We start from the raw sequence: 23023 nt of genomic DNA on the forward strand, positions 1-23023 counted from the left end.
ACAGAGTAAGTTCCACAACAGCAAGGGCTACACTGAGAAACCCATTTCAAACAAACAAGTGTCATAAATTTCTAAACTCACCAACTGCACATTCAAAAGCAATACATACGCTTATTCAATAGCATGCATACAAATACATTATCTGTGAATTTAAAAATTAAAAAAAACCAAACTGATAGCAAGAAATACCTACCAAGCTTTTATCCACATTGGAAGTGGTTCTGTTCTCACTGGGATTAGGTGCAGGTAAGTATCTACAGGGTAAGGGTAAGGAATTTAAAAAGAAACAGCTCTTTAACATACAGCAACAAATAGTAAATATTCTGTGCCTGTTTTATGTTCAGTATTATACTAACTAATTCTTAAAAAATTAAGTACAAGTTAATTTTTATTTTAGAAACAGACATGATATATAAATTAAATAGTTCTTAAGTAACACTCATTGTGATAATAATGAAACACTTCTATAGGAAAATGTATCAATATTTATACTGTACAAGATAAACTGAAAATAAAAACTAGCTATTTTAAACATACTTAAATGAAAACATATTAATGATGCATCAATATCAAGAAACAAAGTAGTATTTATTACACGAAGTACTCCAATAGTTGCTACTGAAATTCAAAGACATCACAACCACAGTGTGTTTCTTCTAATTTTGCTTTTAACTCCACTGAGGCTTTGAACTACATGGCACAAATAAAAGTACATAAAACCAGGAAGCTCCATAGTGCAAATACAATTACTAAAAATCTTATAGTACTCTATTTACTTCATTTTACTAAACATTCACATGCTACACAAAATTCTTAAAATGTTTTAGAGCATACTGATGAAACTCAAGTTTACATTGTAGGGAATCGGGGAGAATAGCAAAAGACAAGCACAGCCTTAAATTGGCTTAGACAGTGTTCTAGCCACTGAAACGTTACCTTTGTAACTACTGGGGATTGTTTATCAACATACTGAGTGTTTCAGAAAAGCAGTCAAAGTTATATGCCCAACATTATAGCCTAGGTAATATAAGATTAGACTTTACAAAAACCTATCTAGATCTCCTGTATACATGTCAACATAAAGTAGCTATAGTATTATTTAAGTGTCAGGAGGAAGGAATTAAATAGTAGGCTTTTCTATGAAGAAAGCTCAGGTGTGATGCTGGTAATGATGCTTCACAAGTGCCCAGTGCAGTTCTAAGTAAATTCCTGGGGAAGTGAGTTTAGGAGGCAGGACTACACTGCCTTCTTGTTTTCTATCTACAGTAGACCCAAATCATGATAAGACTCTTTAAAGTAAAATTAGCTATAATAATTCAAACTTAATAATCACTCCAAGTATATCAAATGTTTAAAACCACACCATGAAGAATTCCTGAGAACAAAAGTTTGAAGCAATGAACAACAATGGTGTGCAGATTTAAACCAGAAGTGCTGTCATGTGCTTTATTGCCCGATACTGGTCTAGCACTTTGTTTCTATTACGTAGAACTTACTTATATTGTACAGCTCATCGATTTCCTCATTGGATATGTATTATATCCTATACTGTACCATAGTATGGACCACACATGTGACAAAGAGCAAATTATCAAATATATCTGTTGAATGGATGAATGCCCAACACAATGAAATAATGTCAAAGGTTAAGCTTATACCTTAAGTACATGTAAAGACAGAGGCTATCAGTAGATAGTACCAGTGGTAATAAGAGCTAACACAGAGTGCTTTACTGCCTTTTTGGGGCCTGTGGATACTGATCCAGGCCCTCCCGAGGCTATCCTGTGTTTCTATCTGTTTCTCTCCCCTCTATACTTCTATCTAATATCTCTTATCCTTCTCTCCTCAAGAGTATCCTGTTGTAAAATGTGGGAGCCAGTCTCCCAGCTGGGTTCCCACAGTTCCAAAATTTTTGAGCCATACATAACTCTTTAAATAAAAATAGTGGCTGAATTGTCAGTACTAATACAATTGTTTCATTTGTTATTTTCACTTTAAGATATGCTACATAATTCAACAAAGATTTTCCTGAAAAACTATATTCTGAACATGAATGGGACTAGGGTGAAAAACCCCAATGGTGAATATAAAAGAATTATCACTTACCCCTGAATTACTGCTTAGTATACTTACCTACGATTGCTGTAATATGTAAATCCTACAAAAGGTAGTTGATTGCCAACAAAAGCTTTAGGAATAGGAAATGTTTCCTCATCGCCTTTGTCTTCTTCCAAGTCATCAAAATTACTAGTATCAATGTCACTACTTAAATCAGGTACAACTGGGGCTACAGCTAAAAATAGAAGGAGAGTAGTTGTTCTTTTCAAACTTAGTATAAAAATATAGTGGCTCAAAGATCTACACCAGTGCAGCACAGTAGCATGCACTTATAGTCCCAGCTACTCAAGAGGCTGGTCAGAAGTGCTTTAGCCCAGGGGTCCAGGGCTGGACTGGGCAACAAAACAGATCTCATTTAAAGCAAGCAAACAGGATTCCATACTAAATACTAGATGGTTTCTTGCTTCTAAATAACTTGTGAACCCTAACATAAGATGCATTAAATTTTACAATACTAGGATTTACTAGAATTCAAAATTAAATGACAATGATTATATACTTGCAGTTACTTACACTTCAAGATTAAGTTGAATGCTACAGGCAAAGTTAAGATTTGCTACAGAACACAACACAGTTTAAAATAGTCAAAAGCATTTGGAAATGTACACATTAATTTCCAGAACCTATAGCTTAACAAAGTATACTTTTTTAAAAAAGGGTTCATTTTAAGTATTGCATAGTTTTGTTTTTGTTTATTAAGTTGTTAATCTGCTATACAGAAAGCCGGAAATCAAAGTCATTTCTTGGTTGCACTAGAAATGCAAGGAGGAAGGGAATCATACATGGATAGTGGTTAAAGGGCATCCATCTAATAATGCAAAACCCTAGTAACAATGTTTAAACAGTCATAATACAAGAGAAAATACCATATGAAATTAATGTTACTAATGTCTTCTGGAGATTCACTATGACACAAAGAGCACATCTAAAAACTAAGTATAAAGTCTTTAGTGTAAAGATAGAGCAGCCAAAAAATACCTTAGATAACAATTACTGAACTTTCCCATAGGAGAAAAGATGAACATGAGCAAAACCAACTGAACTCGTTTAATGAACTTTCTTATATAAAGGAGCTATTTTTCTTTTTAATCACTGGGATGCAGGCAAGAAATATCTATCAAGTTCAATCTTAGGCACAAAGAACTATTTGGCCTATTTTAGAACAAAGCAACAAGCTAGTACAAGAAGCTATAGCATTAACCAACAGTAGCAACAAAGGGGAAGGGGGGCCTTTCTACCATTCACTTTCACGGTCAAAAGAACTGCCTAACTAGAGGAAGTCATCATCCCAGTAACAGCAACTGTCTGATACGTAAAATGAGGAGTAAATAAAAGGTTACTGTCCCTGGCAAGTAAATTATGGTCTTGGCAAAATCCATCCATCCATCCATCCATCCATCCATCCACCTACCAACCAACTTACACACTCTCTCTCTCTCTCTCTCTCTCTCTCTCTCTCTCTCTCTCTCTCTCTCTCTCTCTCCTCTCTCTCCTTTCTCTCCTCTCCTCTCTTCTTTCCTTCCTTTTCATTCTTTGAAAATAGAGTCTTAATGTGTAGCCTTATCTGGCCTCAAACTCACTGAGACCTGCCTATCTCTGCCTTCTGAGTGTTTAGGATTAAAGTTGTGAATGACCATACCTGGGAAATTTACTTCTTGAAACAATACCTTTGAATCTGAATTTTTTTTTTTATCCATTGAAATAACATTTGACAATGTATACACTTGCAGCTATCATGAATGGGGAGAGAAACACTATTGGCATCTAAGTCATGAATACTGTTAAATAGCTTATAATGCTAAGGATAATAGTCCCTGCTACCAAGTTCCCAACACAGATTAGTCAACTATTTGAAGCTACGAAACTCTTTTTTTTTTTTTTTGGTTTTTCGAGACAGGGTTTCTCTGTGTAGCTTTGCGCCTTTCCTGGAACTCACTTGGTAGCCCAGGCTGGCCTCGAACTCACAGAGATCTGCCTGGCTCTGCCTCCCAAATGCTGGGATTAAAGGCGTGCGCCACCACCGCCCGGCCTACGAAACTCTTTTTAAATTATCACGTAAGAATATTTTAAAGAAGCCAACCAGTGTGCTGGATTTTCTCTTGCTGCTATCAATGTACTTGATTTTCCTATGAGTTAGTTTAATTTTTAAAAATATTTTATTATAATTTACTTAATGTGTATACAAAAGTCCATGACAACTTGTAGGGTTAAAATTCAGGGATCAGCTTTTGGTAGCAAACACCTTTACCTACTGAGCTATCTCACTAGCCCATCAGAGTAGTTTTAAATATGTCAAGGTTTTTCTGTTATTTTTTAACAGAAAAATGTAAGTGAAATCATCCTGGGAGAGCTCTACAGTCTCTGCTTCTGAATTGCAATGTTTAGACTGGCTCAGCAGTTAAGAGCACTTGCTGCTCTTGCACAAGTTCTGTTTCCAGCACCTTCATCAGGTGGCTCACAACCACTTCTAACTTCAGTTCCAGGGGCTCTGATGCCCTCTTCTGGCTTTTGTTAACGCTTACATACATGTGGGACCAACATACTACAGGTATACACATATACATACAAATTAATAAAAATCAAAATAAAGAAAAAAAAAGGGGCTCATAATTCTGATAATTCAGGAAATTTCTGTCATTGGCTAACAGAACAGAGACCACAGTAATCACACAAGACAGGAGATGTGAACTTTGGACAGTCAATGCCCAAAGGCAACAATAACCAACAACCCTTAGAGGATTAATTTGATTTCTGAGTTAACATTGTAACACTCAAAATGTCAAGGTCATGACAAAAAAATTACAAAGCATACATATATATTTTTAAAAGGACATATGGTTCACTCATAGGGAAGTTTTGAAAAAAATGTTAGAAATTATCACTAGAAAATCCAAGACATTTGAATTACTAAATAAAATTTTATAATAAATCTTTATATGTATAAGTACTAAAGGATACTATGGACAATGAACTATAAGGAAGTAGAATGATGCCTTAACTGTCAGGAGATAGAAAAAGGAACCAAATAGAAATTCTGGCAGTGAAATGAAAAAGCAAACAGAGCCTGAAGGAATTGTGGCACACCACCAACCAGTATATGCATCCTAAGAGTTCTGTCAGAAGAGGAAAAAAAGAGGCAGAAAGAATATTAAAAGAAATAAAGCCCAGAGCTCCCCAAATCTGATAAAATATATGAATTTACACATATAGGACACTAAATACAAATAAAGGAAGCCCCCAAAAGAACCACATGAAGATGCACACAATCAACAGTGTAATCACAGTTATATGATGAAAAAACAAGGGAAGAAAACCATACAGATTAATGTAAAAGCCAAGATTACTTATGGATGACCACTTTTTTACTCCTTTTTTTTAAAAAATGCACAGAATAATAATTAGAAACAAAAACTGAACCAATTAAAAGTGGGGAAAAGAAAAATTATGCAGATGGCCAATAGAAAAATTATGCAGATGGCCAATAGGCACACATGAAAGTGTTTACCATCAATAGTCACTAGGAAATTGCAAACCAAAGCCACTATGAGACAGCATCAGGGTGGGTAATAATTGATTCCTCAAAAACCTAAACCCAGAAATGCAAATGATTGTTAAATTGCACTTTGTTGATAATCAAGACAGGAAATTTCTGCAAGTATCCATATACACTCTACATGATATAAAATAGCTATAATGTAACATAATGAACCTATTTCTGCACTAACATTAGTGGAAGAATAGCTCACAATAGCTGGAAAATAGAGAAATCTAAGTGTTTAATCATTGATAAATGGATTAACAAATGTGGCACACATACCAACAATGGAAACTATGATTGATGTTGCAACAGAGATGAGACAGGTAGATGTCTGCTAGGTAAAACAAGCCTGTCATAGAAATATAAGTACTATGGTGTTTTACTTAAATGAGGTACCCTGAATAATCGAATTCATAGAGACAGAAAGTTATACAGTGCTTACTGGGGGGTCAGCTGGGAAGAAGAAAGGAAAATTAGTATTTAATAGATAAAGATTTTTAATTTGGAATGATGAAAGTTTTGGAGATATACAACGATGATGGTTGTACGGCAATGTGAATATACTTAATGTTGGTGACTGGAAGTTAAACATGACTAAAGAAGAAGATTTTGTCATGTCTACTCCCCACAAAAGAAAAACAATTATTTAAAACAAAAACGAATCCATTACAATGTCGACAAAGTCTGAACTATTAAAGAACCATGACTTGCAAGTTAGGTCCTAAGTTCCTTATTAATGAAGACCACAAATCTTTACCATGATAATGTAAAACTCTGAGTGTACTAGTCTTAATCAGTAAGACTCAGGATAAAAGTCTATGTTTGCTTTTCACTAAATTGATATGACATAAGCGGACAGTTTGTCACTGACAGCACCTTATATATTTCTCACCAACTACAGGTAGCTTAAGCAATGGCAGTATTTTCTTTCCAATAACATGATGAAAGGAGAAATGTTTTGCAGGTAACACTATGGTTTAACATAGCATTATTAACACTACCTCATATGTAATAAACATCAGATCATATACTTTCATACAAAAGTTAAAACTGTCAACATGTTGACTCCTTACATTTCTGATAATGGAGAAAAACCATTAAATGGTACACAATATTACAATGATCAAAGGCTGGAAAGTCAGATAGATTTAGATTTTAATCCCTGAACTACCACTGGCTTGTCAGGGGAGGAGGGTCTTTTCATTCTTTAGTCTTCTATCTTTTTTTTTTTTTTTTTTTAAAGATTTATTTATTCATGTATACAGTGTTTTGCCTGCATGTATGCCTGCACGCCAGAAGAGGGCACCAGATCTCATTATAGATGGTTGTGAGTCACCATGTGGGTGCTGGGAATTGAACTCAGGACCTCTGGAAGAACAGCCAGTGCTCTTAACTCCTGAGCCTTCTCTCCAGTCCTAGTCTTCTATCTTAATCTCACACTCCTGTCAATTCTTCAATTCTACCTCAAGTAAATAATGTAAAAGTAATTTTATAATTTTAATATTTTATGCCTTCAAAATAAAAGGTGAACAGTTTCAGGAGATTCAGAAAAAGTATGTACTACACAATCAAGAAAAACAGGTTGACTAGGAGACTAATTGTCATGGTGACTTTAAAACATTAAAGTGGTAAAACTAGATGAACTGTAAAAGTAAGCAATTTCACAAAAAAAAAAAAAAAAAAAAAAAAAAAAAGGAAATTCAAAAGGAACATTAAGAGCACTGGCTGTTCCCAGAGCCTGTTTGGTTCCCAGCATCCACATGGCAGTGCACAAACTATCTAAAGCCTCAGTCCCAGGGATACAACACCCTTTTCTTATCTCTGCAGGCACCAGGCACACATATGTTACACATACATACATGCAAGCAAATATCTAGATAATAAAAATAATCTTCAAAAGGAATTATGGTGGTATTTTATTTGTACTGAAAATGTGATTTTAATTGTATGTTAATAAATAAAGTTGCCCGGGGGTCAGAGCTAATAGCAAGCCATAGCTAGAGCTGGGAGTTCGTGGCGCACGCCTTTAATCCCAGCACTTGATAGGCAGAACTAGGTAGATCTCTGTGTGTTCAAGGATACAGCCAGCATTGGAGAGACATGCTCCAATGTGTGTCTGGAGGTCTGTACAAACAGGCAGTGACAAAGCAGTCACGTGGCTGGGTTTACAACCAATGAGAAGGCAGAACAGAAAGTCTATATAAAGACAAACAGACAGAAAGTAGGTCTCTTTTTCGGAGAGGTCTCTTGGCTTAAGAGGCTAGCTGCAGCAGGCGGGTAAGGCTCTTAGCTCTGATCTCTTGGCTTTCTTCTTTGCATTGGTTCTGTGTTTCTTATTTAATAAGACGGTTGGTTACATCTACAAGGAATTATAACCATTATATATAATTATTTAAAACTTAGTTCACTAAGTTCAGCATTCTTGGTGTTTTAGGAGTGGGCCGTGAAGTGCAGGAAAAGGAAAAGGGAAGAAAATGATAATAGTTCTACAGCTTTTAGTTTTTCAAATAATCACAAAGCAGAACCTATTAAGTTCAAAAAACTATAAAAATGCTCCTAAGTATGTTGACTCTAACTAGGGTTATCACAAAACTGTAAGGATAGGCCTGTGGCTCGGTAGTACGTACAGTGCTTGTCTGGAATTTAAAATCCCGGGCTTGATTCTTAGTATCACCAAACAAACTAAACAAAAGCAATAACAAAAACCCTCTAAAAACAGACAACAATGAAACTCTTTAAAATATAAAGAAATGACAATACTAATAATTTGCAAAAGATAGAAATAATCTGTTAAGTATAAAGTCATAAGAGTTAGAGCTATAAGCCCACTTTTTTAAAATAAGACAGTTTTATTAAGGACACGTAGGGTTATAATAAAGTGGCATGGGTTTGGACCCCAATTCCCACACAACTATGAGCTGCACAAGAGGAAATTATACTGTTGTTCTTTCAATGCCTGGAATAAAATCATGCTTGGCCTGAAATAGGGGTTCAAATATTTCTCTTCTATTTACTATCAACTTTTCAAGCCAAAGAAATATAACCATCCTACTTTTAGAGTGGTTTATTATATAGTTATTCTAATAGTTATCTGTATATTTCCTAACTCTAAAAAATCATTCAAAAAAAAATTCAAAAGATACTTCTATTCAGTCACTGTATATAGTTTAGATTTTTATTCTAAAGCTTTACTAAAAGCATACATGAATAAAAGAAAAAACTTTTCAATATAACTATCTGCCTTATTTCTTGCTCACTGCTGTCTAGCAAGTCTACCTTGCAGTCTAAGGACAAGAATGGGATCACATCTATCCGTAGATCAGGTTTTTCTCTAGGTGTAACTGTTAATGAGTTCTTCCAAGATCATGCTGTTGCTGTAGCTTCTCTAATAAGCCTCTAAGTACACAGTTGATAACACTTCTTGCTATGGTACAATCTACTGATCTCTAGAGTAATTTGCTTTCCCCTCCTCCTCCTCCTCCTCCTCCTCCTCCTCCTCCTCTTGGGTAATTTTTTAGCTTGGGACAATATATGCTATGTTGTAAGCAATGTAACTGTTTCATTTAGTAACCTTTAATAACTAGAATACACCACAAAACGTAGCAAACCTGTATCACCTCTTTCTTTTCTTTTTTCTTTTTTTTTTTTTTTTGGTTTTTTGAGACAGGATTTCTCTGTGTAGTTTGGTGCCTGTCCTGAATCTTGCTCTGTAGACCAGGCTGGCCTTGAACTCACAGGGATCTGTCTGGCTGGGATTAAAGGCGTGCACCACTACTGCCTGGCTTATATCACCCATTTCTCTGACATTAATTTACAAACTTCTCCCTCAAGTAAGAACTACCACTCACTGGCTCATGAATTCGAGTCTTAATGTTCCTAACACTATCCAGAAGAGCTCATTTCCATTACTGTTCATGGCTAATGACATAGCAGCACTATCCTTTTGATAAATAAAAATGAAAAAAGATTTTCTGAAGCTTCAGTAGAGAAAAAGATAAATTCTTATTCTTTCAAATCTGGGACATCTTTAGTGCTATTATATAATTTTAATATAACTGTCATATATGTCTTATGTAAAATTTTCTTCAGATCACCTTATAATTTTAACTTTCTTTTATAAAAACAAAGAAAATGGCTAGGCAGTGATGGCACACACCTTTAATCCCAGCACTCGGGAGACAGAAGCAGGCGGATCTCTGTGAGTTCGAGGCCAGCCTGGTCTCTAAAGCGAGTTCCAGGAAAGGCACAAAGCTACACAGAGAAACCCTGTCTCGAAAAACCAAAAAAAAAACAAACAAAAAAAAAAAAAACCCACAAACAAAACCAAAGGAAATGTTCTACAATGATCGAAAATTAAATTCTAGCATACTATGTATTTATTTCACAACTGCAATCTGCAAAACCCTAATGAATCAAGTATACCACAAGTTCTGATGTCCACATAAATAAAACTGTGTTATAGTCTATATTTAGCAATAACATAGCCTTCTTATACCTTATGTTTTAATTAAAATAAGAGAAAAATTTGTCCTTTCACAAGAGATGACATTTTTATTCCAACTGTCCCTACTGATTTTTTTTCATATTGAAATAACTAAGCCTAAATGAAGAACAACTCACAAATGAAGTGTCAACTATGACAGTTGAGCCCAACTCCATGCCCACAGCTCCACAAAGTTCTCCAGCATTATCAAATATTCTTTTTAACTAGGTTTAGACAATTTATATACAGCACTGTGAGCTTATTTTCATCAACTCTACACAAATGTTTAGCAAGGTACTTTCAACTGCCTACAACTACTTCCAAATATTCTTGAGTGTCCAGGGAAAAAATAACTTACTGTCTCGGAGTGTTTCCCAAGCCCATTGATCATTCTTGAAGAAAAGATGACGTTTGATTTCCTCTACACCATTTCTGCCCAATCTCACTTCTCTAAATGGAAAGGGAAGGAGAAAAGTACTTAATCATTTAAGGTATTAGTATAACCTGTACAAGTTTCTTTGTGACAGAACACCAAACCTGAACAGATCTGTCACCTTAAAAATTTATTATCAGGCAGGGTGTGGTGGAGCACACCTTTAATATTAGCAAAAGCAGACTGATCTCTGAGTTAGAGGCCAGCCTGACTATAAAGTGAGTCCCAAGACAGCCAGGACTACACAGAGAAACCCTGTCTTGAAAAACTAAAATCTATTATGAGCAAAATTTTCAGAAAAGAAAGAGCAGATCGATATTAAAGAAATATTTTGAAAGGAAAAAAATATATTAAGCATAGACTCATTCCTACTTTCTATTTTTAATGAAAACTCAGATAAGTAGATTTAGATGACAAGTCAAACACAATGACTTTTCTTGCGTAAACAATTTTAATTCATATCAAATTCTACCAAAGATCCTAGAAACACATTTTAAATTTTAATTTCTCCTTTATTTTAAAACTGTTCAGTATTTTTAATCCATTAAAGCCTGAGGATGGCAAAGCAAGGCGTGGGGAATCTGGACTACATCCTGATAGTCCCTGCAGAGGAAGGAGAATCACAAGCTCAGGGCCAAGTGGAGCTACTCAAGACTGCAGTCCAGTGGCATAGCACTTAGAGTGTACAATGTCTTGGACTCAGTCTGCAATAAAACAGTCACCCACATATTAAAATGAACAAGAAACAAATCCACAAGCATCACTAGCCCCTCTTTGGAGAGCATCATGAACTAAAACTGGCGTTCAACAGAAGTGAAAAGAGGAGTTTAGTGCCCCATGTTTTGCAGCAGAGCTTAATTGGAATACCATCAATTCCAAATTTTTCAAAAGTTAAAAACATTGTTTTATATGTGTAACACTTTGTTAGCAGCTTTCACCGACTCTTTCTCAGGCCGGATTCTCTGGTTCACAGTACTTATCTCACTGTAATTACAACTGCATAATGTTTGTCTATTTTCTTCCAAGAGAACTATGAGGTTACTTGAGACAGACGCCACGTAACTTGCTAATTTCTATATGACTAGCACCAAACATGTAACACAAGCAAGTTACTTACATTAAAATGTAAATATCTGAACTGTGCCTTTCAAGCTCTAAAGGACATATTGAAGATAAATTAATTTTAATTAAAGTAAACAAAATTGATATTCAAGTACTAGGCTTCTACTGCTACTTAAATTAGCAATATACAATCAACATTAAATGTAATCTTATAAAGTCATTTGATTCTGTTTTGTGCATTTAAAAGAATTAAATCCAAGTTCTTATACAAGTACTCCATTGAACTAAATCCCTCACTTTCCCTGTCCCGTATCTTAAATCTTAGGTTCAATTCCCAGTACTGCAAACATATATATTACAGAAAACTTCAAAAGTGTATGAAATGTTCCATTTTCTTGTTTCAAAAACACATACATTTATAAACACTGTTGCAGCTGGAAAACACAACAGCCATAACAGTATTTATAAGAAATGTACTCGCCGGGCGGTGGTGGCGCACGCCTTTAATCCCAGCACTAGGGAGGCAGAGCCAGGTGGATCTCTGTGAGTTCGAGGCCAGCCTGGGCTACCAAGTGAGTCCCAGGAAAGGCGCAAAGCTACACAGAGAAACCCTGTCTCAAAAAACCAAAAAAAAAACCAAAAAAAAAAAAAAGAAATGTACTCATTTTAATACTATATCACCAAATCAAAACTGGAATAAATTGAAGGTGTGTCATTTTTATGTAACTAAGGGGAATATGCTTTCCATTAGTGCAAGTGAGTGATGAAAGATGCACGCACATTTCTGAGGTTTTAATATATGAAGAAAAAAAAAAACTAGCTGGGTATGGTGTCATATAACTTTAACCCAGCACTCAGAAGGCAGAGGCAGGTGAATTTTTTTCAGTCTGAGGCCAGTCTAGTCTACAAAGTGAGTTCCAGGACAGCCAAGGCTGTGTGGCAAAAGTGGGGAGAGGAGGAGACAGAGAGAGAGGAGAGAGAGAGGAGGGAGAGAGAGAGAGGGGGAGAAGGAGAGGGAGAGGGGGAGAGGGAGAGAGAAAGAGAGAGAGAGAGAGAGAGAGAGAGAGAGAGAGAGAGAGAGAGAGAGAGAGAGAGAAATCCAAGATTTAATAATTATCAGTCTAATAATCAAGTTAAAATACAACAAAAGAAAAAAGTTATCTGGCTATCAGCCGATCGCTTATATACACTAAGCTGACAGCCAGAAAAGATATCAGAATATCCTAAACTTTCATCAGGCTTCATTATCATAAATAATTTTCAAGATCTCAGCTTTTATATTCTAATAGTTCACACACAAGAGATTAAGTATGAGCCTCAAAAACTGAGAGGCAAGATGAGAGTGCCTTAGAATGTAAAGAAGTGTATAAGCTGATGAGATGATTGAGCAAGAAAAAGTACATGCTGTGCAAGGCTCACAATCTGGCTTTGAGAGGAGAGGAGTGATAACCTGTATGCTGGGGTACCAGCACACATAGCAACAACAAAAGGACACTCTATGTCAAAATTATTTACCTGTCGGTAAGGAAGGCACAAATGAGATTTTTTGCTTCTTTTGATATGTCATTATCATCAGGGAAAGTAAGTGAATTTTTATGGTTCATAATTTTACTGTAAGTCCCAACCAAAGAATCTGCATAAAAAGGTGTATCACCTGAAAAAAACCAACAGGAAAAATGAAAACCAAAGAAATACATTTGTAAAAATATGTATTTTAAAGAAAGAATCAGTTGCCTGGTTAAAAAAAAAAAATTTGTTAAACTAAAAGCACACACTTAATATAGAAATGTTAACACATCACAAAATTAGCCTCTAGAAACAGCTTTTAAAACACAGACAAAATACATTAGGGACTATGTTTATTTCATACAAATTAATGCTGGTTAATATAACATTTTATGAGAGAAGCCAAGCATGAGTTTGGGATGAAAAACCCCAGATGCTTAAACATAGCCTCAGCAGTTAAGAACACTTGCTGCTCTTACACAGGACACAGGATCTATTCCCCACCTTCTGCTGGACTGTGCAAACACCAGGCATACACATGGTACACAGACAAACATGCAGATAAAATACTCACATATATAATCTTAAAATACACAAACATATACATATACCCTTCCTTTACTCACCTACAAGCATTTCATATAAAAATACCCCAACTGACCACCAGTCACACTCTCGTCCATAATAGCCATCACCGCCTTGAGATTTTAACACTTCAGGTGAAATATAATCAGGTGTTCCAACTGCTGTATCACATCGTACCATACCTTCCTAAAAGGAGCAGAAGCCTGGATTAGGATTTAACTGTTTTCAATTTAATATAACCAAAAGAAGAACTGAGTTATATAATATCATACAAAAATTTAACACATTATTCTCAATAGCTTAGAAACAGTAACTCAAATTTTTGTCTTGTTTTGTAACACTCACTAGATGCCACCATTTCTTATTCTTCTAACTGCCAATATAATAACTGTATATTAATTGCAGAGAACAAATCAAGGCAAACAGATTGAAGGGATTATATAACAAAGCATTTTACAGCATAGAAATACTGATTTCATTGTTTTTTTAACCAAAACATCTGACTGATTCAACCTTGCTAGAACTGTGATAAAAATATGCAAAAGTGCCGGGCGGTGGTGGCGCACGCCTTTAATCCCAGCACTCGGGAGGCAGAGCCAGGCGGATCTCTGTGAGTTCGAGGCCAGCCTGGGCTACCAAGTGAGTCCCAGGAAAGGCGCAAAGCTACACAGAGAAACCCTGTCTCGAAAAACCAAAAAAAAAAAAAAACAATATGCAAAAGCTAACTGTATAGATATGAAATTGAGCAGCATATATAAGGCAAAGGGGCTTGAAGGTGTTAACATGGAGTAATTACTGGGTCTGTGTTTTAATGCCTTCCGCCAAAATTATTTATTTTTACCTACTTAATTAATGCAACTGAATTAAAACTAAATGTTTACACAATAGTTCTTATGTAGTTTTTCCTTTTAATCAGTATCTTTCAAAATGATAACTGTACATTTCTAACTACTCTGATGTAAAATTAAAAATATATAAACCATTACAACCAAAAAAAAAAAAGGTGGCATATTTCCTCCTTTAGCTGTATATATAAATTATTATTATACAAATAGTGAACATGAGTTTCTCTTACAACTCACTTTTAAAATGGACCACAAAATCTTGTATGTTAAGAAAAAGCAACTAAATATTCATAAAATATTTCTGAAACATCTGAAACCCATTTTTTATGAAAGTCTTAATTTTAACATTTAGTAACATTTATACTAATTCCATTTCTAGTTACCATGAAAGATTTAGTAAATCTGGCAATCTATATTTACCCCAAATAGAGCAGGAAAAATAAACCACTGACAAGTTACTAATATGACATTGTAACCACAGTATCAGGAACAACAAATATGGTCCTGTCGATTCTGGACAAATCCAGATTTAGTTAGTGAATTCTTAACATCATTTTCTAAAGAAATGTTATCTTGAATTAGAAAACAAAATTAGAATTTAAAAATTAACCTTATTCATCTTCATACAAGTACCAAAATCTGCTAACTTCAAATGTCCAGACTTATCCAGCAGCATGTTATCAGGCTTTACATCTCTGAGGAAGGGAAAAAAATCAAACAACAGGGTATTGCTGAAACAGATCAGACATTTATAAAGGCTATGAAGCAGTTACAAAGTCCCCTTGACCTACATGAGACAACCTAAATCTGCATTTGCTCCTAATCCATACCTAGAGACTCAAGTGCATCAAAACATCCCTTTATATATTGTTTTGGTGTTTTTTTTTTTTTTTTTTTTTTTGTTTGTTTTAAAGCACAGTTTAATTTTTTTTTCCCCCTTGTTTTGGTTTTTTGAGACAGGGTCTCTCTGTGCTTGATTCTTATAAGAAAATCAATAACTTCAGAGATTAAGCACAAATTGTGTATCACCTAGACATAAAAGTCAAATGAAACATTGTTTGCCTAGGGAAGACATTTTCTTCAGTGGTGCTGCCACTGGCAAGTCTTATTATGTTCCTGAAAATAACCCTTCAACCACACTCCTGTAAGTGACCCAAATTAAAGTCACAGGGAGGTTAAAAAAATATTAAAGTACAAGGGAGATTGATTGGGCACAGGAAGATCAGTAGGGGCAGGACATAAACACGTAATAGGTGATGAATATGATAAAAATATATACAGGAGTAAAAACATAACAAATCTATTATGTATAATATGACAATAAAATTAAAATAAAGTAATGCTCATCACTTGGAAACTACTTTACAATTTTTATTTTTTAATATATTATATAAAAGCTATAAAATTAGATTAACATTATTAAAGAATATATTTACAGCAAGACTAAACTAAACACGCTAGAATTCTAACATGCCACCTGTGTCACAGGAGAGTAAACTAGTCAGGCTGGGAGTAGGAAATATTAATCAAGTGATGTTTAAGTTCTCTTTCACTACTCCTTTCAAAAAATAAGAAACCGAAAACATTGTTATCTTTACCTATGAATAAAACCCATGGAATGAATTGCATCCAATGCAAGAACTACTTCTGCAGTATAGAATCTTGCCCATTTTTCAGGCACGTCATAGTTGCTCATCAGGTTTACAAGGTCTCCACCAGGCATATATTCCATCACCATATAGAGATATCGGTCATCTTGGAATGCATAAAAAAGCTACAAATTAACAGAAAATAATTAAAATGATTTTTGCAACATTTTATTTTCATATAAAACCTAACAAAAATACTACTATAAGATGGAAGTAAAATGGCTGCACTGTAGGATAGCTGTAAGTGCAGGCTAATTCTTAGGGCAAGCATAAACACCACAAGCACATCAAAGAGCTATAAACTGAATATTCCAAAGAGGCAATGGGAGCCACTTCACAGCTCTTTATACTACCTCTTAACTTTTTATACTGAAAGCTTTCTATTTATAATAGTTTCAACAAGGACAAACTTCTTAAGCAAAGAAATACTGTACTTCCAGTTTTTTACATGCACATAAGAAGTTTACTGTTAACTTTAAAATGAACATTAGAACTCTCAGGTCTCATGAACTGGGCTTTGGCTTCACTGCTGTGCATTAGCTGCTTGGCTCTGGGAATCTGCTTAACCTCCATATTTCTGACTGACCATAATCTCTTCTACAAGGGTATAAGGAACTAATTTGTTTTTACTTGCAAACCTGCTGTTCAACCAGCATCTGAATGCCTGATAGCTGAAAATGTTTAACAAATTTCTAATCAACAAAATAATCATAACCTCTAACTTGAAGTGCACCTAACAACAATTGTCTTTCTGGACTGTTAGAAGGAAGATTAAATCATTAGCAAGAAACTGTCAAAAATATCAGGCATAAATCTATTGTGTGTTCAGAGTTGAAGTAAAAATCAAGCAATTTTTAAGTAAACACTAGTTTAGAACAAAATTAAAAACAAACCCCAGGGTAAAAACCACCAGACTTACATAGATGTTTTAAAGACTTCACATTTCACTTTCTCAATAGTGTTTAATCATTTTAGTTATAGGCTTGCTTTAATTGATTTTACTTATGTGTTTTTTATGTGCTGTGCTGTGTGTGTGTGGTGGATTCACATTAGGTATGCTAAGGTCAGAGCACAACATTGGGTATCTTCCTCTATCACTCTGCCTTGTGGCATTGAGATAGGGTTTCTCACTGAACTGGAAGCTTGCAGTTTCATCCAGGCTGGCCAGCCAACAAGCTCTGAGGATCTGCCTATTTCTGTCCCCTAGTGCTGGGTTACAGGCGCACAATGCTACATCCAAGTTTTTTTTTTTTTTTTTATAATGTGTACGGATTTTGCCTACAATTATGCCTGTGCACAAAGTGCATGCCTAGTATCTACGGAGGCCAAAAAAAGGAATCAGATTCCTTGGAACTAGCATTACAGATGGTTGTGTGCTGCCATGTGGGTGTATGGAATTAAACCTGGTTCTTCTAAAAGATCAGCTGGTAGTGCTCTTAACTGTTGACCTGGGTGCTGGGGATTTGAACTTAGGTCTTCAAGCTCTCAAGAACAAATGCTTTTATCTACTGAGCAGTCTATCCAACTCTATTTATATTAGTTTAAAAACTAAACAGGGACAGATGGGCTCAGTTGGTAAAGCACTTGCCTTTACAAACACAAGAACCTGAGTCTGATCCCTAGAATCCATGTAAAAATGCAGGGTATACTGGCATTCACTTGTAATCTCAGTGCTGGAGAGATGAAGACAGGATAGCTGGGACTTGCTGGCCAGTCAGTATCAATTAATTGGTGCACTCTACACCAATGAAAGATCCTGTCTCAAAGGAAGTAGGCAAATGGCACTAGTTCTCATCCTGCCTCAAAAAAGGCACATGCACCTGCACACATATACAATACATGCCCACATATCATTAAATTAAAAGCAACAAAAATTTAGGAGTAAGGATAAGAAATGAAGTATCATTTCATGACTACCCCAGACTAAATGTATAATTTCTCACTTGAGCACCATAATTAAAGAAACATTGTTATTCTGGTGACAGCTTACCTTATTTACATACAATGTAATAAGTAAGATAAAACTCGAAGATATCTAAACTGCAAATTGAACAATTATGACATAAATATTTTAATCTTTAAAAGAAGTAATACTAAACATCCATTTTTCAAGAGTTATCAACCAAAGGCAGTACTGTCTTCCCACTCTTGTTCCCCACTAATACCATCAAGGGATATTCAACAATGTCTAAATGTATTTTTAGTTGTCATAACTGGAATATTCTGGATAGAGGATAGGGATGTTGTCAAACATCATAAACACACTATGAGTAAGAATGCCTCCCATAGCTCATGTATTCTGAACAGGTAGTCCTCAGTTGATAACCACTTGGAGTGGCTTAGGATCCGTGGCCTTGTTAGAAGAAGTACACCACTGAAGCAGGCTTTAAAAATTTACCTGCCCCCATCGTTTCCAGTTTGCTCAAATCTGCTTCATGTCTGCGGTCTGAGGTATGAGCTCTCACCTTTCTGCTCCAGCCACCATGCCCACCTGCTGCCATGCCTTCCCACCATGATGTGATGGACTCATCCCTCAGGAATCATAAGCCCAAATAAACCCTTCCTTCTATGAGTTGCTTTAGTCATGGTGTTTTATCACAGAAACAGAAAAATAACTAATATAACAGTTCTTCATAATAAAGAATTATATAGGGTCAAGTATGGTGGCACATGCCCTTAATGACTAGTTTGAGGCTGGCCTTACTTATATATAGAGTTTCAGGCCACCAATGTTACATAGTAAGACCTTACCTTAAAAACAATAGAAAAGGGGCAGAAAGTATTATCTGGCACACAAAATTAGTAATACTGAAGCTAAGCAACTCTGATACTCACAGGTGACAAAAAAAAATGGAGACAAATTTAAAATGTGGGGGCTAAAGAGATGGTTCAGTGGTTATGAGCACTTGTTGCTCTTGCAGAGGACCTGGGTTTGGTCCCCAGTACCCACATGGTGGCTCACAACCACCTGGCCTCCACTGGCTCCTATAAGCCTGTGGTGCACATACATACACTCACACACACACACACACACACACACACACACACACGTACACAAAATAGACAATATTTTCCAAATCTTTTTATTCCAATCATTAGAATGCTTATTTAGAACAAACAGTCTTTAATAGATATTGTAAATAAATAACAAAATATGTTAGGAATTTGAAAATGGTCTAGCTTAGTTTAAAAAGACTTCAAAATTAAAGATAAAAAGCAATGCCTTAGTTGAAGCATAGGAAGAAAACTCAGAATAATTTAGTGGGGTTTGAGCCCATGACTTTACTTCACAATTAAAATAATCAATTAGGCAGGTGTGGCATGTACATCTCAGCACTCAGGAAGTAGAGGCAGGAGGCTCAGAGTTCAAAGCCATCTCAGCTACATAGGAAGTGTGAGGCCTCATATAATATCCTGGTTAAATCCAAAAAAAAAAAAAATCTTAAAGACAGTTTCATATTTACAAGCAAGAGAATTATGGCCCATGAACTTTAAATAACTTGGCCAATGGCAGTCAATACTACTAGGACTTATGTATTTCTTTTGGAGATAGGGCCTTGCCTGAACTCCAGACCCTCAGGTCTCTGCCTCCAGTCCTGTGGCCACGGCTGTGCTACACCATGCTGGTATCAGGGTATATATTCCCTGGTGCTAAAAACTTAAGGCCAACACAGGATTATTTGGTGGCTTAGTGAAACTCAATCTTCTACTTTCCCTATTCTTTTACTTCAATAAAAGAGACATTTAGGCAGTTAAAAAAAAGTAAGAGAATCTCATGTTTACACACCTACCCACACACCCCACAAAATCATTACTAAAGTTAAAGGAGAAATACTTTCCTTAAATCAAAGCAGATTAAATTCTATAAAAAAAAAAAAAAACAATTATTTTGTTCTGACCTTTCTAAAGATAAATCAACAAAATTAAACTTTATGCCTTCAAAAATGATATATTAAACAACTTTATAACCGCCAATAAAGTATTACTGTTCTAAAAAACAAATTTCTCAGATATATTTTTTAAAAACCAGTACAGCATTAAGAAAACAGGATCAAAACCATACCTGAACAACCCAAGGACTATTGGCAAAAGCCATAATGTCCCTTTCTTCCCAGAAAAAAGCTGAATCAGATCTCTTAATCATTTCAAATTTGCTGAGAAGCTTCATAGCATATACCTTCCTGGTGGATTTATGCCTTACCTTTAAAATTGAAAACAAACCGTTGGTTAACATTTAAAGATCAATGTTTCACTGAACAATTTACAACATGACTTTAATACTAAATAATGTGGCTATTTTTGTTTCTTTGCTTCTGCTTACTTACCCCAACTAGCTAGTGTCAAAACTTTAATTACCAGAAGCAATGCTATAAAATAAATAAATAAATAAATCTTCTACTCCCTAAATTCCCCATAGTCTAGCCCACCATGTATGTTGCTCTGTTCATAAAACTTTATTCCACAGAATTCTAGATAGGAGTTTCCTGTGAGACATGAAATGTTTATTGAAATACTTAAGGAAAAGACCTCCCTACCACTTCCAGATCTGACCAAAGGTTGTTATGCCTTAGGCAAAAATGCCAGATCCATTTTAAAAAAAGATTTTATGAAAACAATTATTTTTCCAAATATTATGTTAAACAGGCAAGTAAGTATTTTGTTTTTCACTTTAAAAAAATTGTTTTTAAAAATTCTGAGTAACCTACCAATTGAACTTCTCCAAATGCACCTCTGCCGATCACCTTCACTACCTCATAATCTTCAGCTTTCATCCGTAAATCTCTAATTTTATTTATCGTGTCTTTATCTGTATGAAAAATATAATTATGTCACTAAAGCATTATAATGAACACTACTTACTTTACAATCAAACTACTGAAAAGCACAATGAAAAGACAACAACAACACATTACAAGTAAAGGCTGCGGTGGATCCAGATCTGTGGTGAAGAGCCTCATGAGGCTCTGTGTTTAGCCTCAGCACTCTATCCCTCGAAATAATTGATATGTGTAAAATTTGAAGTTATAAAATAGAAAAATATTTAATATGCTAAGAATTGTTTAAAATAAATTCTGCAATGATTCCACTACCATATCAAAAGTTTTTATAAAAATCTAATGACATTGTTTTAAACACAAAAACTGCTGTGCTTTTTTTCAGACAGTATCTCATGCATCCAAAGTTTATGCGGTTTTGGAGGTCAAACCCAGGGCTCTGTTTATGCTAGTATATTTTACCAACTAAAATATAAATACTCCCAAGCTGAATATAAATGCTGCATTAAAAATACTATCTAGTTAATTTTAATTTATTCTTGGCATTTTAGGTAAGTAACAGATTTGATTTAGAAAATATAGGTAGATGTTTTATATCAACAAAATAAAACTTCGTTTATCAAGTCATTATGATGATCCTGTAAAAAAGATACAAATTCAATATATCAAAGACATATGTACTAAAGAATTAAAATTAAATTTCTAGCTGGCAATCTTTGTACTTATAGGATTAATCTGAAGCTAGACTTTAAAGCATGCAGTGAAGATCACTGAAATTATTTATATAAACCTGCCATGCTACAGATGACAATAATTTACAAATCCCCACTGGAAAGATTGTCTAGCTCCTAATTTGGTCATAGACTAAAATAGGGCTATTTTAATCCATATGGGTCAACACTGGTATGAGATTACATAGAAAAGCTTCACATTTAAATGTTGTCAATACACAAAAAATTATTAAAGTTCTAGTTTCTAATAAAGGTAGCTATAATATTCTTGCCTTTCTGTTAAAATATATGTTCAAACAACAGACACATGCAATGTTAACAAATTTCTATACAAGGATAAATATATTTATCAACTTTCTAGGTCACAGTACTACAAAACGATACTATAGAGACAATAGGCAACCTAAAGTTCTAAAGTAATCACTAAAGATATGGAAAGGTACTATTTTAAAGGGTCAAATGCTAGTACTAATGAAACAATGAAAAATCTAATTCAAAACAGTATAAAAGAGATAAGCAGAGTTTCTGAAGTACTAAGAGGATACCAATTAAAGCCTGCCTTGCAGAGAGAGGATTAGAAAAACTTTCTAGAGACAATGACACCTGAAACACATTTGAAATGAAAAGTAGTTGTTAGCCACGTTAGATCATGAAGACAGAACATTTAAGTGATGGAACAGTGAAATGGTGTACACAAGGGTTGGACAGATGGCTCAGAAGTTAAGAGCACTGGCTGTTCTTCCAGAGGTCCTGAGTTCAATTCCCAGCAACCACATGATGGCTCACAACCATCTTTAATGAAACCTGGTGCCCTCTTCCAGCCTGCAGGGATGCAGGCAGAACACTATATGCATAATAAATAAATAAATATTAAAAAAAAAGAAATAGTGTACACAAGGGTTCTGTTGCTAGACTAGTATGTTTTTGGTAAAGTGGCAGAAGAGGCTAGGGAGCTCGAATCTGGTTAAGGAGCCTGAACTTTGCCTGTAAGTCAGTACTTAGAAATTATTATTTGCTGGGTGTAGTGACACACACATCTTTAATAGCACTCCAGAGGCAGAGACAGGATAATCTATGTGAGTTCAAGGCTACCTGGTCTACACAGTGAGCTCTAGGCCAGCCAAAACAAGAAAAAAGAAAAAGAAAACACGCAAGCAAGCAACAAAGAAAGAAAATAAGAAAAGCTATCACTTAATAATAGGAAGTTTTTGTTTTGTTTTGTTTTTCCTAGAGTATAGGTTTAGGCAGCTCAATATATAAAAATCAAGACACAATATAAAAACTACTAGCATGGGTTA

At 35.1% G+C, this 23023-nt stretch overlaps 1 protein-coding gene across 2 annotated transcripts in view; it reads right to left on the bottom strand.

Moving 5' to 3' along the window:
- Rock1 (Rho associated coiled-coil containing protein kinase 1) overlaps nucleotides 1–23023 on the bottom strand; it is a 111119-nt gene that overhangs the window by 51860 nt on the left and 36236 nt on the right. For both annotated transcript variants that reach the window (XM_059246697.1, XM_059246696.1), the window contains exons 3-11: nucleotides 20926–21026; nucleotides 20283–20420; nucleotides 16169–16344; nucleotides 15181–15265; nucleotides 13767–13911; nucleotides 13150–13288; nucleotides 10498–10589; nucleotides 2134–2293; nucleotides 194–254 (exon numbers count right to left, since the gene is read on the bottom strand). In XM_059246697.1, the coding sequence (XP_059102680.1) occupies nucleotides 194–254; nucleotides 2134–2293; nucleotides 10498–10589; nucleotides 13150–13288; nucleotides 13767–13911; nucleotides 15181–15265; nucleotides 16169–16344; nucleotides 20283–20420; nucleotides 20926–21026 (1097 nt within the window). The remainder of the gene's footprint in view (nucleotides 1–193; nucleotides 255–2133; nucleotides 2294–10497; nucleotides 10590–13149; nucleotides 13289–13766; nucleotides 13912–15180; nucleotides 15266–16168; nucleotides 16345–20282; nucleotides 20421–20925; nucleotides 21027–23023) is intronic.

Source organism: Peromyscus eremicus, chromosome 19 (genome assembly GCF_949786415.1).
Source record: "Peromyscus eremicus chromosome 19, PerEre_H2_v1, whole genome shotgun sequence".
Lineage (NCBI taxonomy): Eukaryota > Metazoa > Chordata > Mammalia > Rodentia > Cricetidae > Peromyscus > Peromyscus eremicus.